The sequence below is a fragment of the Chiroxiphia lanceolata genome, chromosome 15, assembly GCF_009829145.1.
Source record: "Chiroxiphia lanceolata isolate bChiLan1 chromosome 15, bChiLan1.pri, whole genome shotgun sequence".
Lineage (NCBI taxonomy): Eukaryota > Metazoa > Chordata > Aves > Passeriformes > Pipridae > Chiroxiphia > Chiroxiphia lanceolata.
Genome location: NC_045651.1, coordinates 4829514 through 4845025, shown reverse-complemented (window position 1 = coordinate 4845025; position 15512 = coordinate 4829514). Strand labels below are relative to the sequence as shown.

General features: G+C 40.9%; 1 protein-coding gene across 1 annotated transcript in view; it reads right to left on the bottom strand.

Moving 5' to 3' along the window:
- Nucleotides 1-15512, bottom strand: part of SLIT3 (slit guidance ligand 3) — a 481232-nt gene that overhangs the window by 85954 nt on the left and 379766 nt on the right. Inside the window, 5 exon segments of the mRNA XM_032702926.1 lie at nt 204-275; nt 457-528; nt 1608-1676; nt 10651-10783; nt 12974-13137. Of these exon segments, the coding sequence (XP_032558817.1) occupies nt 204-275; nt 457-528; nt 1608-1676; nt 10651-10783; nt 12974-13137 (510 nt within the window).

Genomic DNA, 15512 nt, shown 5'->3' with positions numbered 1-15512 from the left:
GCTTCACTAAAAGTTTAGCACTTACCTGCTCTAGTCATTACTGGACATACTGCACCTAAGTGCAAGTACACTGGGGCTCACTGTGTGAAAGTATTCATGAATCCTGGACCAAGTGAAAGCCACCTGCTCATTAAAACCCTCCCTGCCATCAAGTGCATCCTAATAAGCTGCTAAGTTCAGCTCATGGGAGGATTGGAACTTACAGCACTCGCAGGGACCGGAGCCCGTTGAAGGCGTGGACGGGGATGCAGCGAAGTCTGTTGTAACTCAGGATGCTGGAGAAGGAGAGAGCAGAGTTACAACACTGCATGTCTTTGATCATTTCACTGCCAATTCAACCACAGAGAAGCATGGAAAGGCACAGGTTTAACTAACAAGATATACACTAATGGCTCAACACCTAAGATGGTGTCTGAAAAGCAATTAAAGCTGATACCAAAACTTTGGGCCACTTACAGGGTTGATAACTGGGTCATGTTGCTGAAGGTGTGATTGGCCAACACACTGATGCTGTTGTTGCTCAAATCACTGAGGAAACACACAGAGAAAATATCATTTGCATGTATGAATTGAGATATAAGGCTTTTTTAAAGGATTACATAATATATGAGCAGCGAAATGCTTGAAGCAATTGAAAAGTCACATTTTATCAACTGTTGTATTTTTTAACCAACTCTGAATAAGGTCTAAAGGAAAAGCAGATCAGACTCCCCTGAAAAGCCTCAGACTCAGAATATTAAGACTTATTTCCAGCATATAACATTCAATGAAGAAGGATAAATCAATAAAGGATACAAGCAGTGCTGAATATTTACTGTCCCCACTTGCTTTGCAATCTATTCCAGGCACACAATTTCCATATGCTCTTCACACTGACAGCTACTAGAACAAAATTTCATTTTTCATTTTAAAAAGTCCTTTTAGGCTCAACCAGAACATTTCGTTTTGTTGTTGGTCTGCCTTGAAAAAAACCCAAAATTAGAGATGTTGCCAAATAAAAAGCTCTCTCAAAATAGAGGATTCCAGTTTTTTCTCCATGTTGTTTTTGTCTGAGGTTGTTCTGCCCGTTTGACTTGAGTACCTGCACAGCTGATTCCAACAGCATTTGAAAATTTCTGCTAAATGGTTTGGGCAGGGAATCTCACTCCTGTGTATTTCAGGCAGCACTTTACCGAACACAGTCTAGCTGTGTCTCTGTCTCCGTGACACTTCATAGCACAAACAGCTATGCAAATTATCACTGCCTTAGCATTATAAATACTGCCTCACCTAGCACAAATTAATGCATCTCCTCTGTTAATGACCTTTACAGCTTTGCACAGATAAATCTGCCAAGTGAAACTGCAGCAGCCTGGGTGAGTTCAGTCCTCTCGCAGAGGCTGTGAGCTCCTGCAGAGCAAGGGGCTTCTCAGGCACCTCACTCTTTATGAAGACTTACTGGCAGCAGTGGCCACTGTGAAATTCTTTCCAAATTCAAATTACAGAAGGTTTGGGGGTTTTGTGGGGCTTTTTTCACTCCCCAAATACTAATTATTTATGTTCCACCCACAGCACAGCGCAGAAAGAGTCATGTAATTTTCTTGTCATTGAAACCACGTGTTTCTTACATCAGTGTCAGGTGTCTGAAGGCAGAGAGCCCCTTCGGCACAGCAGGCAGATGATTTCCTTCCAAGTATCTGAAAAAAGTCAGATTTGACAATTACACAAACACATACTAACAAGAACTTGTGTCACTCAATCGGCACCATGAATGAGGAAAATATAAAGTCAGTCACTAATGAAATTACCTTTGATTCATTGCTTTGGAACTTTAGCAGTTTTCCCTTTATAACTGAATTACCCCACATGCAAAGCACGACAGCAGCTTATTGATTTATTTTATTTGTTTTAAGACTTGGAAGCGAATAAAGGATCTCTGGCCTACAGCAAACAGAAATGACCATTTGGTTCTCCTATGACAGCAACTGAAGGAAGGGAGAAAAATTGCATGGCTTGTGCCCTGAACTTAAAGTTACCTTTAACAAGTTCGTGTAGCAGCACTGACTGCTCCCTGACCCTGTTAGGGAAGGTTTGCCTTGTGAGGGTAAGTTCCTTGTACAGCCAGAAAGGGAAGAGGAGCTGCACTGCCACATCTCTGGGCTGCAAAAAGTCCCACTTATTCCACTGTCAGCAGAAACATCCACAAGTTTGATGCCACATCCATCACAGCAATTCTGACTATACACCCTCCTCACCTTTCCTGTTCACAGTGTGCTGGTACAGGAAGAAAATTTGGTGTAAATTCAAGACCAAAGACCAAGCTCTCTTTGAACAGAGGTTCCTCCTACAGGCATTAAGTGTGTTTCATAAAATATCTTGTGTTTCCAGCATGAAAGTTGTTTGAGACACCATTGATTATGTCTCTATGTATTTACATGCACAGTAGGGCTAAAGCTTTGGGGATAATCCCATGTCCTCATACAGGCACACAGTGCCTGCATTTTGCAGGTTTTCTCCACTGAAGTAACACGATCAGTGAGTAACCAAGAGAAAAACCCTGAACAAATACAATACTTTCAAAAAGTTTGCCCAGAAGAGAGCATGGGTACTCCAGACTCCACAGCTGACCTGTGGTAGCAATGGGGTGTGAGGGGTTCCTGTTTATTACAATAAACTAGAGACAGAGCTGGAATTTTTTTCCTTAACCTTGGCTTTTAGGTGAAACTGCATCCCTGGAGGATACCAAAGGGATAAGTCTCCAGTGGAAAGTGACTGCTGTGGTGCCATGGCACTGCCAAGGGCATCCTCCAGACATCTGCCAGAAGCCACATCTACCTGGGAAACAAATCCAACCTTCTCAGAAAGCACTGTGTAGGAGGAAGGGATTTTTCCCCCCACAGGTGGGGATAAAAGATGAAATGATATTTCCCTTCCTTGCAAGATACTTCGTGGGATTTTTTCCAAGATAGACAGACAATGCAATTGATGTGGCATGTTTTGAAATATAATCAAGTGTAGCCAGGAAATGGAGCCCACAGACATCAGAACACTTAATGTGCTGCCTCTGCTGCTGAAAACAGAATCTGATAATTATGTTAAGAATTTTTATTCCACACATACAATTTCCTTTTCTTTGGCAACAGACCTCCTTATTCTACTTTTACTACAGCAAACAACAATTATAATAGATTATTATTGTGCTGTATGTTCCCCCTCTACATTAACTGTAACAACACAGAGATACTTGTGTAAACTAAATCCAAGAAAATTTTCCCACAAACTTTATTTTTACATCATTTAAAAATAAAAGCCTATAAACACTAACAGAATTTCTTGCATAATACATTTTATAACTGTCACATCATTTCCCCCCCCTTCTATTTCAGCATAACGCCCTCTCACCCTTTGCTGCTGCTTCAGATCTCTTTTCAGCTGAACTTCTCCAACTGAACTACTCCAACCAGCCTCACAGTTATCCCTCCTGCACAGGATGCCATCAGGCAGAGTTACCTTAGCCCATGCACTGCAGCTCTCCTAATTCCTGCCAGGATTAGGCTGGGCAAGGCAGGACTTTTTCACCAAAAGCAAATTTCTTTCTTAATGAAAAAAGCCTACTGAACAAATTAATCTCTCCATTGACAATGATCCGAGTGACAGAGTTGCACATCCAACAGTTAAAAGGAGCGACAGCTGCTCTGCTGACAAACACTGTCACTAATCAGAGTATGGGTTCATTGTGCCACACTCACACCTCCCATGGACATCCACAGTCAGCAAGTGTAAAGTCACTTGCTCCATTTTGGCTAAATTTGTCATAAATTATTTTGAAAGCGGAGTTTTTTGGTGAACTCACACCATAAATTGTTATGTAGGTCCTCAGAATCCAGCCCCATGTGTTACTGTTTAAACGGGGCAAGCCACGTCTCATTCCCCCAGTCACGCTCTGCTATGGACGCGGCGAGTGACTGGGAGCCTGTTCCTTCTCCTTCATCCCAGAAAATCACAAATCCCAAACCCATGCAAGAGGATAGGTCAAGGTTCCAGCCTTTATTTCAAATGTAAAATCCAAAGGATTTCCAAAGGAAATCAAAAGCAGGTCATGTATTATGTATTTGGAAGTTATATATGACTTTCGTTTAAGAAAGGAGACTCGGCTTTTGCAATATGTTGAAACCTTCAGAAACATATTTTCAGGATATTCTCTTGTTGATCTCAATAAGAAACAGCCTGCAATTTAAACAAACTGATGGTGGTGAGCCAAGGTTTTTTCCCTCCTATTTTGCTTTCTGCTGCAATCAAAAGTCAAGGGTGCACATTTTAATCCAGTTCTTTATGACTCAGACTAACATAGACATGCAGACCCCTGGAGTTAAACTCCTACAGAAGATCTGCTTTGAATAGCTCTGGATTTGCACTGCAGCAATTTGATGGTTATATAAATGTGCTAGCAGAAAACTGCAATACTTATACCAGTGGTATAGTTTCTGAACCAACACAATTTTACTCAGAAAAAGTACCAATAACACACTTTTCGTGCACACATAAGAACAATTCACCACTGTTAAACCTCTCACCACATTATCCAAAGCATGGCAGCAGTTTCTAAGCATTTCATTCTGAAAGCACATTTAAATGCAGGGAATTTGAAAAAAAAAACAAAACAACAGAGCTTTTAGGGCATAAGAGCTTGCCAAGAATCAGGAGGATCTGAGCTGCAATAGTTGAAGAAACCAATGGCTGCAAGTGAAGGTCAGGCCTCTGTCAGAGCTGGGGGGTGCAGGGGCAGCAGCTCCCCACCTTGCTGAGCTGAACATGATGGATGGGGGCTGCAAAAGGGCTGGAAGCTGAACACAGTGAGTAACAGAATTATCCCTGAGGGTGAATGGGCAGAGAGAGTTACAAAACTTGTATATGGGTACATTTACACAAATAAAATGCCATATATGAAGCTAGAGACCCCCTGCCCAAACAAAACAAAATATCCGTAAAAGAGGGATGTAGAGGGAAGATTACATTTTAAATTCTTTTCAGTCCTTAGCCAAAGGAAGATGATGTCCATGGCATCTGATATGCAAAGAAATTCTGGTACGAATGAAAAATCTATGTTTAGTTTTAATGCTTGGAGTCAATTTATTAATATACAGAGTCAAGAGTGAGTGTCAGTTGCCTTAATACAGACACTGACTAGTACCCAAAACAATCTCATTTGCTTCCTGAAGTTTTTAGACTCTAGCTTAAATATCAGATTGGAAATTGGTTTTTTACCCTGCTGCTGGGAATCCTCAAGTCTCAATGATGACAACAAGAAATTACCAAAGAAAAAATTGAAAAAAACCAAACCAAACCAAACCAAAAACCCCACCAAAATATGTGTTCAGTTCTCATAGAAAGCCACCTCCCTCCTACCTGGAAAAGCTTCTTGGAAAACATGGCTGGAGATGGGTAAGTGGCCAGGATGGCTGGCACTGTGGGAATGGCCCCAGGGCTCATCCAGCACCTTTCACACACACTAACATTGCACATAAAAAATTTAAAGCTATGCATAAAAGATGACAGCTGTTCTTTTTCCAACTGGTCTATTTTTGTACTGAAACCACTTGGATTGGAGGTGATATAACCAGCACAAGGTGCCAAAGCATCATGTAACAATTTGAATCACTTGGACTCCTTTTTGTACTGAAATGTCTACTCAGCCATAAAGTCAAGCTCACAGTGGCAATCTGTGCTAAGAGAAGAAACTGGAGAGAGAGAAATCAGTTCTCAGGCAGTAATTGAAAAGGCACAAAGCCTTCCCTTTAATTTTTGTATTTATTTCATATAGAATGCTACATCACACAAAAAAAGATGATGCTTGACAATCTTATGAAGCTGTAAAATTAAGTTATAGTCTGAAATTTTTTGATGCAGATACCAAATATCCTAACATTTCGAGTCAAGTTCAAGGTCCTAAAAACAGTGGTCTAGAAAAGAATTGGGCTGTGAAAGATGAAACATCCACAAAGCACGACTTTTAGGAGCTTCAATTACAGTTTCTCGAGAAGAATCAAAATTCAAGTGTGGATCTGGGTACGAATCTGGACCTTGAACTTTCTTAAGCTGTGGCAAATTTGGACTCCAGATTTTGCTGTATTTGCTGTACAGATCACAACCTACGTGTCTGACACACAGAAACACAGGTGGGTGAGGAAAGTGAAGGCCCTAAAATTAAACATACTTTTAGTCTCTATTAGTGCTAATGCCACATTTCTCGTATTTACTCAAACTTTACCAGTCATTGAACATGTTATTTGATAGTATTGCTACCATTTACTTTTTCCAAACTATCAGATTTGAAATGCAGATTAAGTCCTGTATTTCATCTGTAACTAAAATATCCTCTACAGTGCTACCCCTTCTCTCAACAGGAGAATCCCCCTCCACAGAGAATTAAGCAGGGTGTAAAACCTCTTGTGACACAGGACCAGGTAAGCACAAGCTTTGATCTAAATTGCTTCTCTCCTTTATTATCACAGGAAAATTCACTGAAGCCCCTGCTAAGGGTCAGTGTGTAAAACAGTGGATTTCCAGACAGAAGCAAGAGCATTTGCATTCTCAAGCAGATGATTTTCATCAGATATCTCACTCCAGAGCTTCCCTTTGATCAGCAGCAACACAGGCAAACTGAAAAATGGTACTAAACTCTTACAACATTCTACATGCATCATAACCAACTGCTCTGAGAATATTTATGGCACCAATTTGCATGGCCCAGCACAAGCCACTGTTTTTAGTCACAAGTCAAAAGAAATCACAAGCGCCTCTGGAGATGGAGAGGAAGGTTGAGATTGGTGGTAAATAGCTCCAGGTAGACATGAAAACTGATGTGTCAAGCACAGGAACCTACCACAAAGAACAAGAAACAGAAACATAGAGGGAAGGTTTGCGAGGAGAGAAAGAGAAATGGCCAAAGTAACGCAAATATTAGTATGTAGTAATATAAATGGAAAGAAAAACAATCACTAACAATGATCTATGCATGCAGGTTTTCCTAACAATCCCACCAGTGCAATCCTATAGCTCAGTGTCATGACAACATTTGGAGCCTAGAGATGACATGATGAGTACATATTTATTCTAAAACACACCACACTCATTATGTTACAGCTTGTGCACACGCCGTCCACATAATTGCCTCCAATGTTTTTCCCCAGTGCAAAATATTATTTGCTGTAGGTCCATAAAAGCAGCTGGATGCTGTCAGATAAGACTTTATTAGAAATAGACTATACTTTTGTGGAAGAAAAGACAAAAAACCTAGTGTTCACACACTGAGGTAATACATAAAAGGAAAAAGAGCATGGGAAACTTGGTTCAAACAGACTTGGGAAAAAAAGTAGAAGAAAAGGAAAGCCTAAAACACTAAGCAGCAGTGAGGTGAAGTTCCAAACCAGCTCACTGCATGAACGTTTTACTTCTGAACATCTGGGCCAGAAAACTGAGTATGGCCAAAAAACCCAAGGCTCCTCTTCAGGGCAAAGAGTGGGGGAAAAAATGCAGGCAGTTTGTAAATATACAGCAAAGGGATTTGAAAGAAACAACAAATTATTTTCGTATTCCCAAGAAGCTGAAAGAAAGCTTGCCCACGATGATGGGGTTTTGTGAAGGACTAAATGGGAATTAGAAATTTCTTGCATCATCATTCCTCTAAAAAGCCAGGAGACTTAGTGATCTTTTCAACTCTGTTCTAGATGGAAGCCTTCCCTGCCAAGGTAATCCCTCCTCCCAAGGGTGGTACAAACCAAACATAGGGATGTCTCCTGTCATTCCAAGCTCTAAATATGAAGGAGATAATGGTTTTCACATGTCTTGTCTACATATACATCCAAACCAGAAACTCTGGAAGAAAGCTGGAAGGAGTGAGCCTGTGTCTCCAGTCCACCATGCAATAAAACTTTGCTGGTGATCTTTTTTGCTGAGCTTAGGTACAGTGAAATTTGACCCAGAAAGGGTAACATTTTCCCTGTGTGCCTGTGCAAGAGATATGTTCAGTTTTGCACATTGCTATTTAATGGCTGTTACAAGGAAAGGATTCCTGTTTTAAGACTATTTTAAGACCTCTAAAAGAATTTAAAAGAACTTCTGAGAAGGCTGTATTCAGCCACAACAGACTGGTTTAACTAGATACGTGGCAGCCCTTTTCCCTTAAGCCATGTTGTATAAAACCACTGCAGTTAAATAAAAAAGCACTGCAATTCATGTGCCTGGTAAACGAACACGTCAATAGTGGAAGTTTACGAATGTCAGGGTGGTGCATTCAGAAAAGCTGCACTAAAATGCTCCCCTGAATCCTATCCCTGCTCAGGTCTCCTGCAGGGAGGGGGCTGTGGGCTGCCAGGACAAGAGGGTTTTCATGTCCTTGTTGTCCCCTTGTCACCACCTCTGTCCTCAGTGACCGTGGGGTTGGGCGAGTGCCTGGTGGGAGCCCAAGACGCTGCCCAGAGGTCTTGGATGTGGGAGTGAGGAAGGAGAGTGGGGGCAGTGATAACATGGGGAGGGTTTTTAGTGTCTCTGAGCACTTCTGAGGGCTGTACCAGTGAGGAAGGTGAAGGCAGCCCTGCCCTGGAGGCTGCTGGGGCTCCCTCTAGACATCCAACAGCACTGAGATCTTCTGCAACAGGTACCTCAGGAGCATTCTGGTTTCAAGTGCTAAACAGACATCCACTGCCACCACAGAAACAAAACAGCTTCTAGAGTATACTCCAGGCTTAGGAGACAGTTCAAGGGATCTAGGAGTGCCCTAAGGAAATGGGGGTATTTTACTTATTTATTTTATTGAGTGTTAATATATTGAAAAAGATAACTCTCTTTCACCCTGTGCCCAGAAAGTTAATGGGTTCTCTCTGCCAGGTTCCAGCTGCCCTGGAGATGAGGCAAGAGGTGGAGTTGCACAGGGGATACTGTTTATCACAGCAACAATGGCAATTCTCAAACACAGAACAATTAAAATGTGTAAGTTCACACTGGTAGCTTGGAACCCGCACGATATAGTCCTTTCTAGATGATGGGCAACATCTTTATCTCAATCTGGATGCAGAAGAGAGGCAAGTAAGATTGATTATTTGTTATTTACGTATTTCATTCTTGTCACAGTTTCCATGAACACATAAAATTTCTTGCTTCAGTACCTGCAGCCCATCTTTTGGTATAGATACAAATAAGGAGCTCAATTTTTGTTGGTTGAGAGTGAGATCAGGATTGAATTTTGAGACAGCTGGGACAGATTCAAGGTTATATTTGCAGAACATGAAATATTCAGAGCCAGGCAGTCCATGGCTGACAGTGTTCTGCTGACACATTTCTGGATGGAAAGCAGAAAGCTGCACTAGAGTTTTGCACAGCCAAGAGGTTCCTACTGAAGAAGACAGTCACGTAAATTCCTATGAACTCAAACTGCTCAGTTCCAGGCTATTGCCTCATTTGCCAAGAAACAGTTAAGAAATGTAGCAGTTTTCAAGAATGTGAGATTAATTTCACTCTTTTTGTGAAAGTTACGTTGTCAGTGTATCAGATAATATCAGTAAAACTCAATATGCAAAATTCAAACAGAAAAATTCCTCGGTGTGGCAGTGGAAATCAAAGTAACATCTGTGACATCTCAGTGTTGGCAAGTCCCATTTGAATGCAATGAAACCTGAACAAGAGCAGAGCAGAAATCACCTTGCAGGCTTCTTACCACTGATGGCAATATAGAAGAGAATACAGGCCAAGATGTATTCATTAATGCAAAATTTCCATGTTAATTTGAGTTGCCACAAGCACATCCAGTACCCTTCTCATTCAGCAACAATATTTGACTACAAGACTGGTAAAAACAGTGTAAACCCCATTGTCCCACTGTGAAGGGAGTAAAAATAATCCTAGATACTAGAAAATAGCAGAATCAGATTTTAATTCATTATAAAATTCACTGAACATACAACTAACTCAACCAATTATTTTCACATAGCAATGTTGATGAGATTGTAACAAGTTTCAGTAACGACTCACCTGGGATAGATTTGAATATGGGCCTAAAGGGGAAAAGCTCAGTATTTCTACTGCCAACTGTTTAAGCCAAGCAGTTCCACCAGTGTTATTTTCTTTCCATGGAAAGAAAATCCAGTATAAAGTAGATGAAAAGACAACAAGGAAGATGGTTCTCAACTAGGATGAATTTACTTTACCATATAATCTAATTGTCTGTTATTTTAGCCATTTCATGAGGTTTGGAGAAAAGAATTCCACGTTTCGATCACCAGCTTTCTTTTTCCTTTTTTTTTTTTTAGTCTCCTCAGAGGATAATTAGCTCACAGCTGCGTAACTCAGGAACTTATTTCCATCATCCCTTCAAACTGCCCGTTGTGAGCTTGGGCTTTGCAGAAGTGCTACAGGATTACTTGATACTAATATATGCATTTGTTCCCTACACCCAGAATTAATGGGTACAAGGACAGATAAACCCTGTTCCCATTACAGAGCAATTTATTCAGTCAAGGGACAAATAAGTACAGAAATTACAGTCAGAACATACGGGGAGCACCAAAGCACAAAATCACTGAAGTCAAAGGCAAACCCCCCAGGGACCTCCAAAGCCTCCCTATGATGTAATTTCATGAACTTCTGATGAAAGGGGCGAGGTAAAAGGTAACTCACAGCTCAGTCACGTCCTTGGGAATTCCTTTGGGCAGCATCCGCAGCCCTTTGTTGCTGCAGCGAACCACGGAGTCCACACAGGTACACTGGGAAGGACAAGGAGGTGAAAGCAAGCAGCTGCTCTCATCATTACCTGCACAGGGAGAGAGGTGGAATATGAGGAAGTGAGTTTTCCAGCCCCAGTCAGGCCCTTTGGAGATAAAACCGCTGACAAGGACCAAGGAGGGACACCCCTGACTCCATGGGAACCATTGCGATATTTTAAAGTACATCCAGCGCTTTGGGGCAGCCTTCATACAGGTTCTTCAGGCAACGTGACCAGTTCATAAACTGAATAGCCATACTTTTAAGGAGAATCTACTTTGCAATTTTACAAACTGCAGCCCAATCAGTCATGTGAATCCCAAATCCTTCCCCCACCCACAGTGCCCCAGAGGAAATGGAGAACTTAGCCACTAAATTACGACGAATTTAAGACCATCATTTAAGATGCCCTTAAATTCATCTAGACACTACCTACCCTGCTTTAGGAAGACTTTTTTAAAATTCAGCTTTTAGATGTTTATTTTTTGAAGTCAGCCTGGCACTTTGTTTATCATCTGAATTGTAAAGCCTCATTGTTTTCGAATACGATAGCCAGGCAAACAACAACGTGAAGCAGAATACTCCCAACTGCTGGCAATCCATCTGTGCACACATAAAAATATCTACTTTCTCCAAAAGCGGTTCCAAAGGTCCATAAACAGCAGATTAAATCTTTTAATTGAAGAACAATAGGGTTTCTGCAGAAGAAACCAGCTCTTTGAAGCTAAGAACATTAAAGCATGGATTTTCCCCAAAAGCAACAGGCTTTGCAAAACATAAGGCACAGGCACGGTGCAGGATCACGATGCACACGAAAGGAAACACTTAGTGGCACATTCCTGGGATGACAGGGAGAGGAACCACAGGACTGTGTGTGAGCACAGGCAGCCCGGGCTGCCCAGCACAGACACAGAGCACACAGCCTGCCCTCGTTGTGCGCTGCCTGGCTCTGCCTTTTAACTGATGCGAGGACTAATTGAGGCAGATCTGTTCTTTTCTTCTCTCTGCTGGAGGCACCCACAAGCACTGAGATTAAAGAATAAGACTGGAAGCCCTGATGTAAGATAACAGGATGACCCCGAACTGCAGGGGTAGGGAGTCATTTGCATTCAGAGGGCTGGGGAGGCACCACCAGCCTACAGAGCAATAGGGAAGACTTCTGGGGTTTTTTTTAACTTTTCTCCCCAGCTGAGCTTAATGACTGGAAATAAAATTCAAAGTCCTTCACAAACCTGCAGAAAGAGCACGTTTTTTCAGCATATTTAATTTTCCCCTGTGTTCTGCATTTCACACCCTGCCACCACCTACCTTCCATTCCCCAGGGCTCTGAGTGACTGAATGACAAAGATCCCAAGTGTGGAATGACACCTTGTGCACAAGGATTTTTCTTTTTTTCTCCCAAGTGTAAAATGTCATTTTGGGGACTGGGATTTTTTTTTTTTTCCTCCCAAACTAAAAGTAAATGATTCTTTAATGACTAAACTTGGGTGCCTTGAGCTCTGAGCCCAAGCACCTGGGCCTGTTGCCAGATTGCTCAACTAGGATAGGAATTAATTTTTACTCTTAGTAGGAAACTTCTATCACTCTTATGGTCTCTTTAGAGCTATGACTAACTGCAGCTCCAGCCTATCTGGTCTTAACATGCTACAAGTCAAGTTAGCAGTGCAGTCATCAGGCAATTTTCTCCTTACTATTTTCTTTAAAATCTGCTTGATCAGAAGTCAAAAAAACTACCTGGAAAATGAAAGAAATGTCAGGATATTTTCTTTTAAATACAGACCCAACAAAGTATTAAGCATCACTGAGTCATTTAAAATAATATCTAAGTTTTTTTTTTTAAATTCCCTGTATTCATACCTGTTACTGGTGACCCTGAATAGTATCCAAAACTAAAAGACTTTCCAAACAAGCACCATTCCCACTGGCTTCAGAGTGTTAACTAAGTGTATAAATAAGGAAGTGGAAGGAAGGCCCAGGATTATACACAGGATTAGACAAAGCAGAACATCTGTCTACAGTAAATTCATTTTTATATTTAGGTGCAAATAGTATAAATTCAGTAACTGGAAACCAAGAATAAAAATAAACTCCTGATAGAGAACAATGATCATCTCTAGGTGGCTGCCTTGTTCGTCACTAAACTGAAATGTTTATCCTGCAGTACTATTTGACAAGAAGGGACATTCTCACAGAGCTGCCAACATTATCCCAAATGCCAAAATTAATTGGATTTTCTTACCGTCACAGGTGAAGTCCTGGACATCTACATCTTGGATTGGAATGTCCTTTAAGAAAAAGGGTTTCAAGCAGCGTGGATTTCCACTGACAATTCTCTTCTTCCTCAACCATTTTCCCAGCCAGGCCAAATGGCAGTTACAGTTAAAGGAGTTGGCCAGCAAATTACTGCAAGGGAACAAGACATGACTGCATTACAAATGAACATACAGAAATACTGAAATAACTGCACAAAGATGAGGGGCTCCAAGTCCAAGCTCTTCCCTGCCATCTGTTTCTATGAGATCCCTCCTCCATCCTTCAGATCAGGGAAGTTCTATGTAGGTTTTATACAAGGACTAGGATTGTAATTAATATCTAAATATATAGATATATTTATAAACCAAAGTATTTACTGTTTCACTTGTAAAAAAGAGGAAGCTGACTGTGTTATGTACAGAGACAGGGAGAACAAACAGCCTCAGTCTGAGGTTGCCTCATGGAAGAAAAAATGAGCTGTCAGAGCTTCTGTATGGAAAATGAAGTATCTAAACTAACACTGATGGAATTTGCATGTCATGTGTGAATATGTCCGAGAGTTATTATTTTGGTAGTAGAGAAAGAAAGATGATAATGAAATTTCTTTAAATCAAGACTTTCTTTGAGATAAGAAATTTTAAGTCCCAAGAAACAGGTACTTCAAATGCAGCTGTAGTAGCTGAAGACCTTGTAAGCCTTCACTTGCAACACACTTTCACAAACCCAAAGGACTTCAGGCAAGCAATTCCTTCAGAAAACAATAGTGCTGAAGACAAGCACATATGGCTCCACTGAGGTGTGGCAGCAAGAAAACAAACCCAAACCAACTCCTAAATTCTATAGGTTCTAGGCCAACTTCACAGAGCCACAATATGATTTACAGCTGCTCTTGGCACTGCAGAACAGCCCATTTCAATCACTGCTGTAGTCACACGTGGATCTAGCACAGGCCATTGGACATTGTGGAGAAGGAGAACTGGGGGGGAGCAGAAAACTCAGCAGAATGTTCAGTAATAACAACACTGAACCTGCTTCACGCTGAGCAGGATTCAAACCTGCCACAGAGAGGTGAGAAAACCAACAGGTTACACGGGAGCTTTCAGACAGAAGGTGCAGAGAAGCCCTGAAAGCACTACTCTAATTCTAGCTGCTTTCCTTCTGAATTGTTTTCCACTTTCTTTAAATCCATAATGGGACCACATGCAGGATGCCTTGTGTGTTTTCCACGCTGATCTACTTTGGCATGAACAGAGTGCTCGAACCAAATGTCTGAACCGCCAACGCTGAGGGAGCCAACGAACACTTCAAAGGGCATTTGTTCCACCGGTGGAAGAGAGTGAGATCATGTTCACAGAACTACCTCCGTGACACAGATCCTGAGAATTAAATAATCCACAATTGGAAACAAACAGCAGGTGTGTATAATCAGGTTTCTGGAATACCAGCAGCTCTGGGTTGTAAAGAACATTTTGCACGTCCAGAGAGCATCTTACTGAGACGTATCAAAACGTTTCAGAAACATTCCATCATTTAATTGAGAAAATGTTCCAAAAATAGTAATTATCCTTGTCTAGAGAAGAGAGACTGCTTTGATTTAATGTGCTACTGCTCACTAGCTGAGCAGCAGTAACTATCCACAAACTCTCATTTTCTTCTTGGCAAACACAGGTTAACATATGACCAAATTCATTAAATCCTTGGGTTAGAATTTGGATTATGCTTTTCTTAGGAAATAAGAAAGAAATAAATGGGTTGCTACACATAAAATTAATAAATAAGCAAATCTACTATTTTGGAATTCAAATAACTCTGGGCAAAAAAGAACAAATTTATCTTGTCAGCAATTGCACACGTCCTCCTGCTACTTTAGCAACATCTAAATTTCATCCTTTTCCAACTGCAGAGCAGAGATTTTTTTGCTTTAATGCAGTGTACATGTCTATACATAAATGCTCTTTCCATGGCAAATCTGTGACGCAAGTTTTGATAAAACCGTAAGATCAAGGCTCTCTTTAAAGTACCACATGGGAAAAGAGATTCCCTACCTGGCTTGAAATGTAAGGTCTGGAAAAGCTGATTATATGCAAAAGCTTTACTGTCCAACCTGGCTATTCAAGTGGAGTTCTCAAATCACCAACAGTAATGTTGAGCGGACAAACTGACGTAAAAATTCATCATTAATCATCAGAGGGATTTAACCACTCAAAGAGAAATACAGCAATCAAACTTCTAGCAGGGATGTTGTACTATCATTAAATTCAGGAGTGTTTACTCAAGGACACAGACGTATTTTTAAAATCAAGGGGAAATAGAAGTCTTGACAAATGAAATATGCATATCCTACTACAAGTGTCTCTTCAAAATTGCAAAGAAGCCATAGAATATTAACTATTTAAATGGATTCTAGTGACCTCTTAAAAAAACATGCTGAAACACATCTGGATGATTTTGAAATTAGGCTGGAAATATATTCTGGAATTCAGATTAAGTTTATCCTAGAACACTGGCATGTTATTCTGATGAAA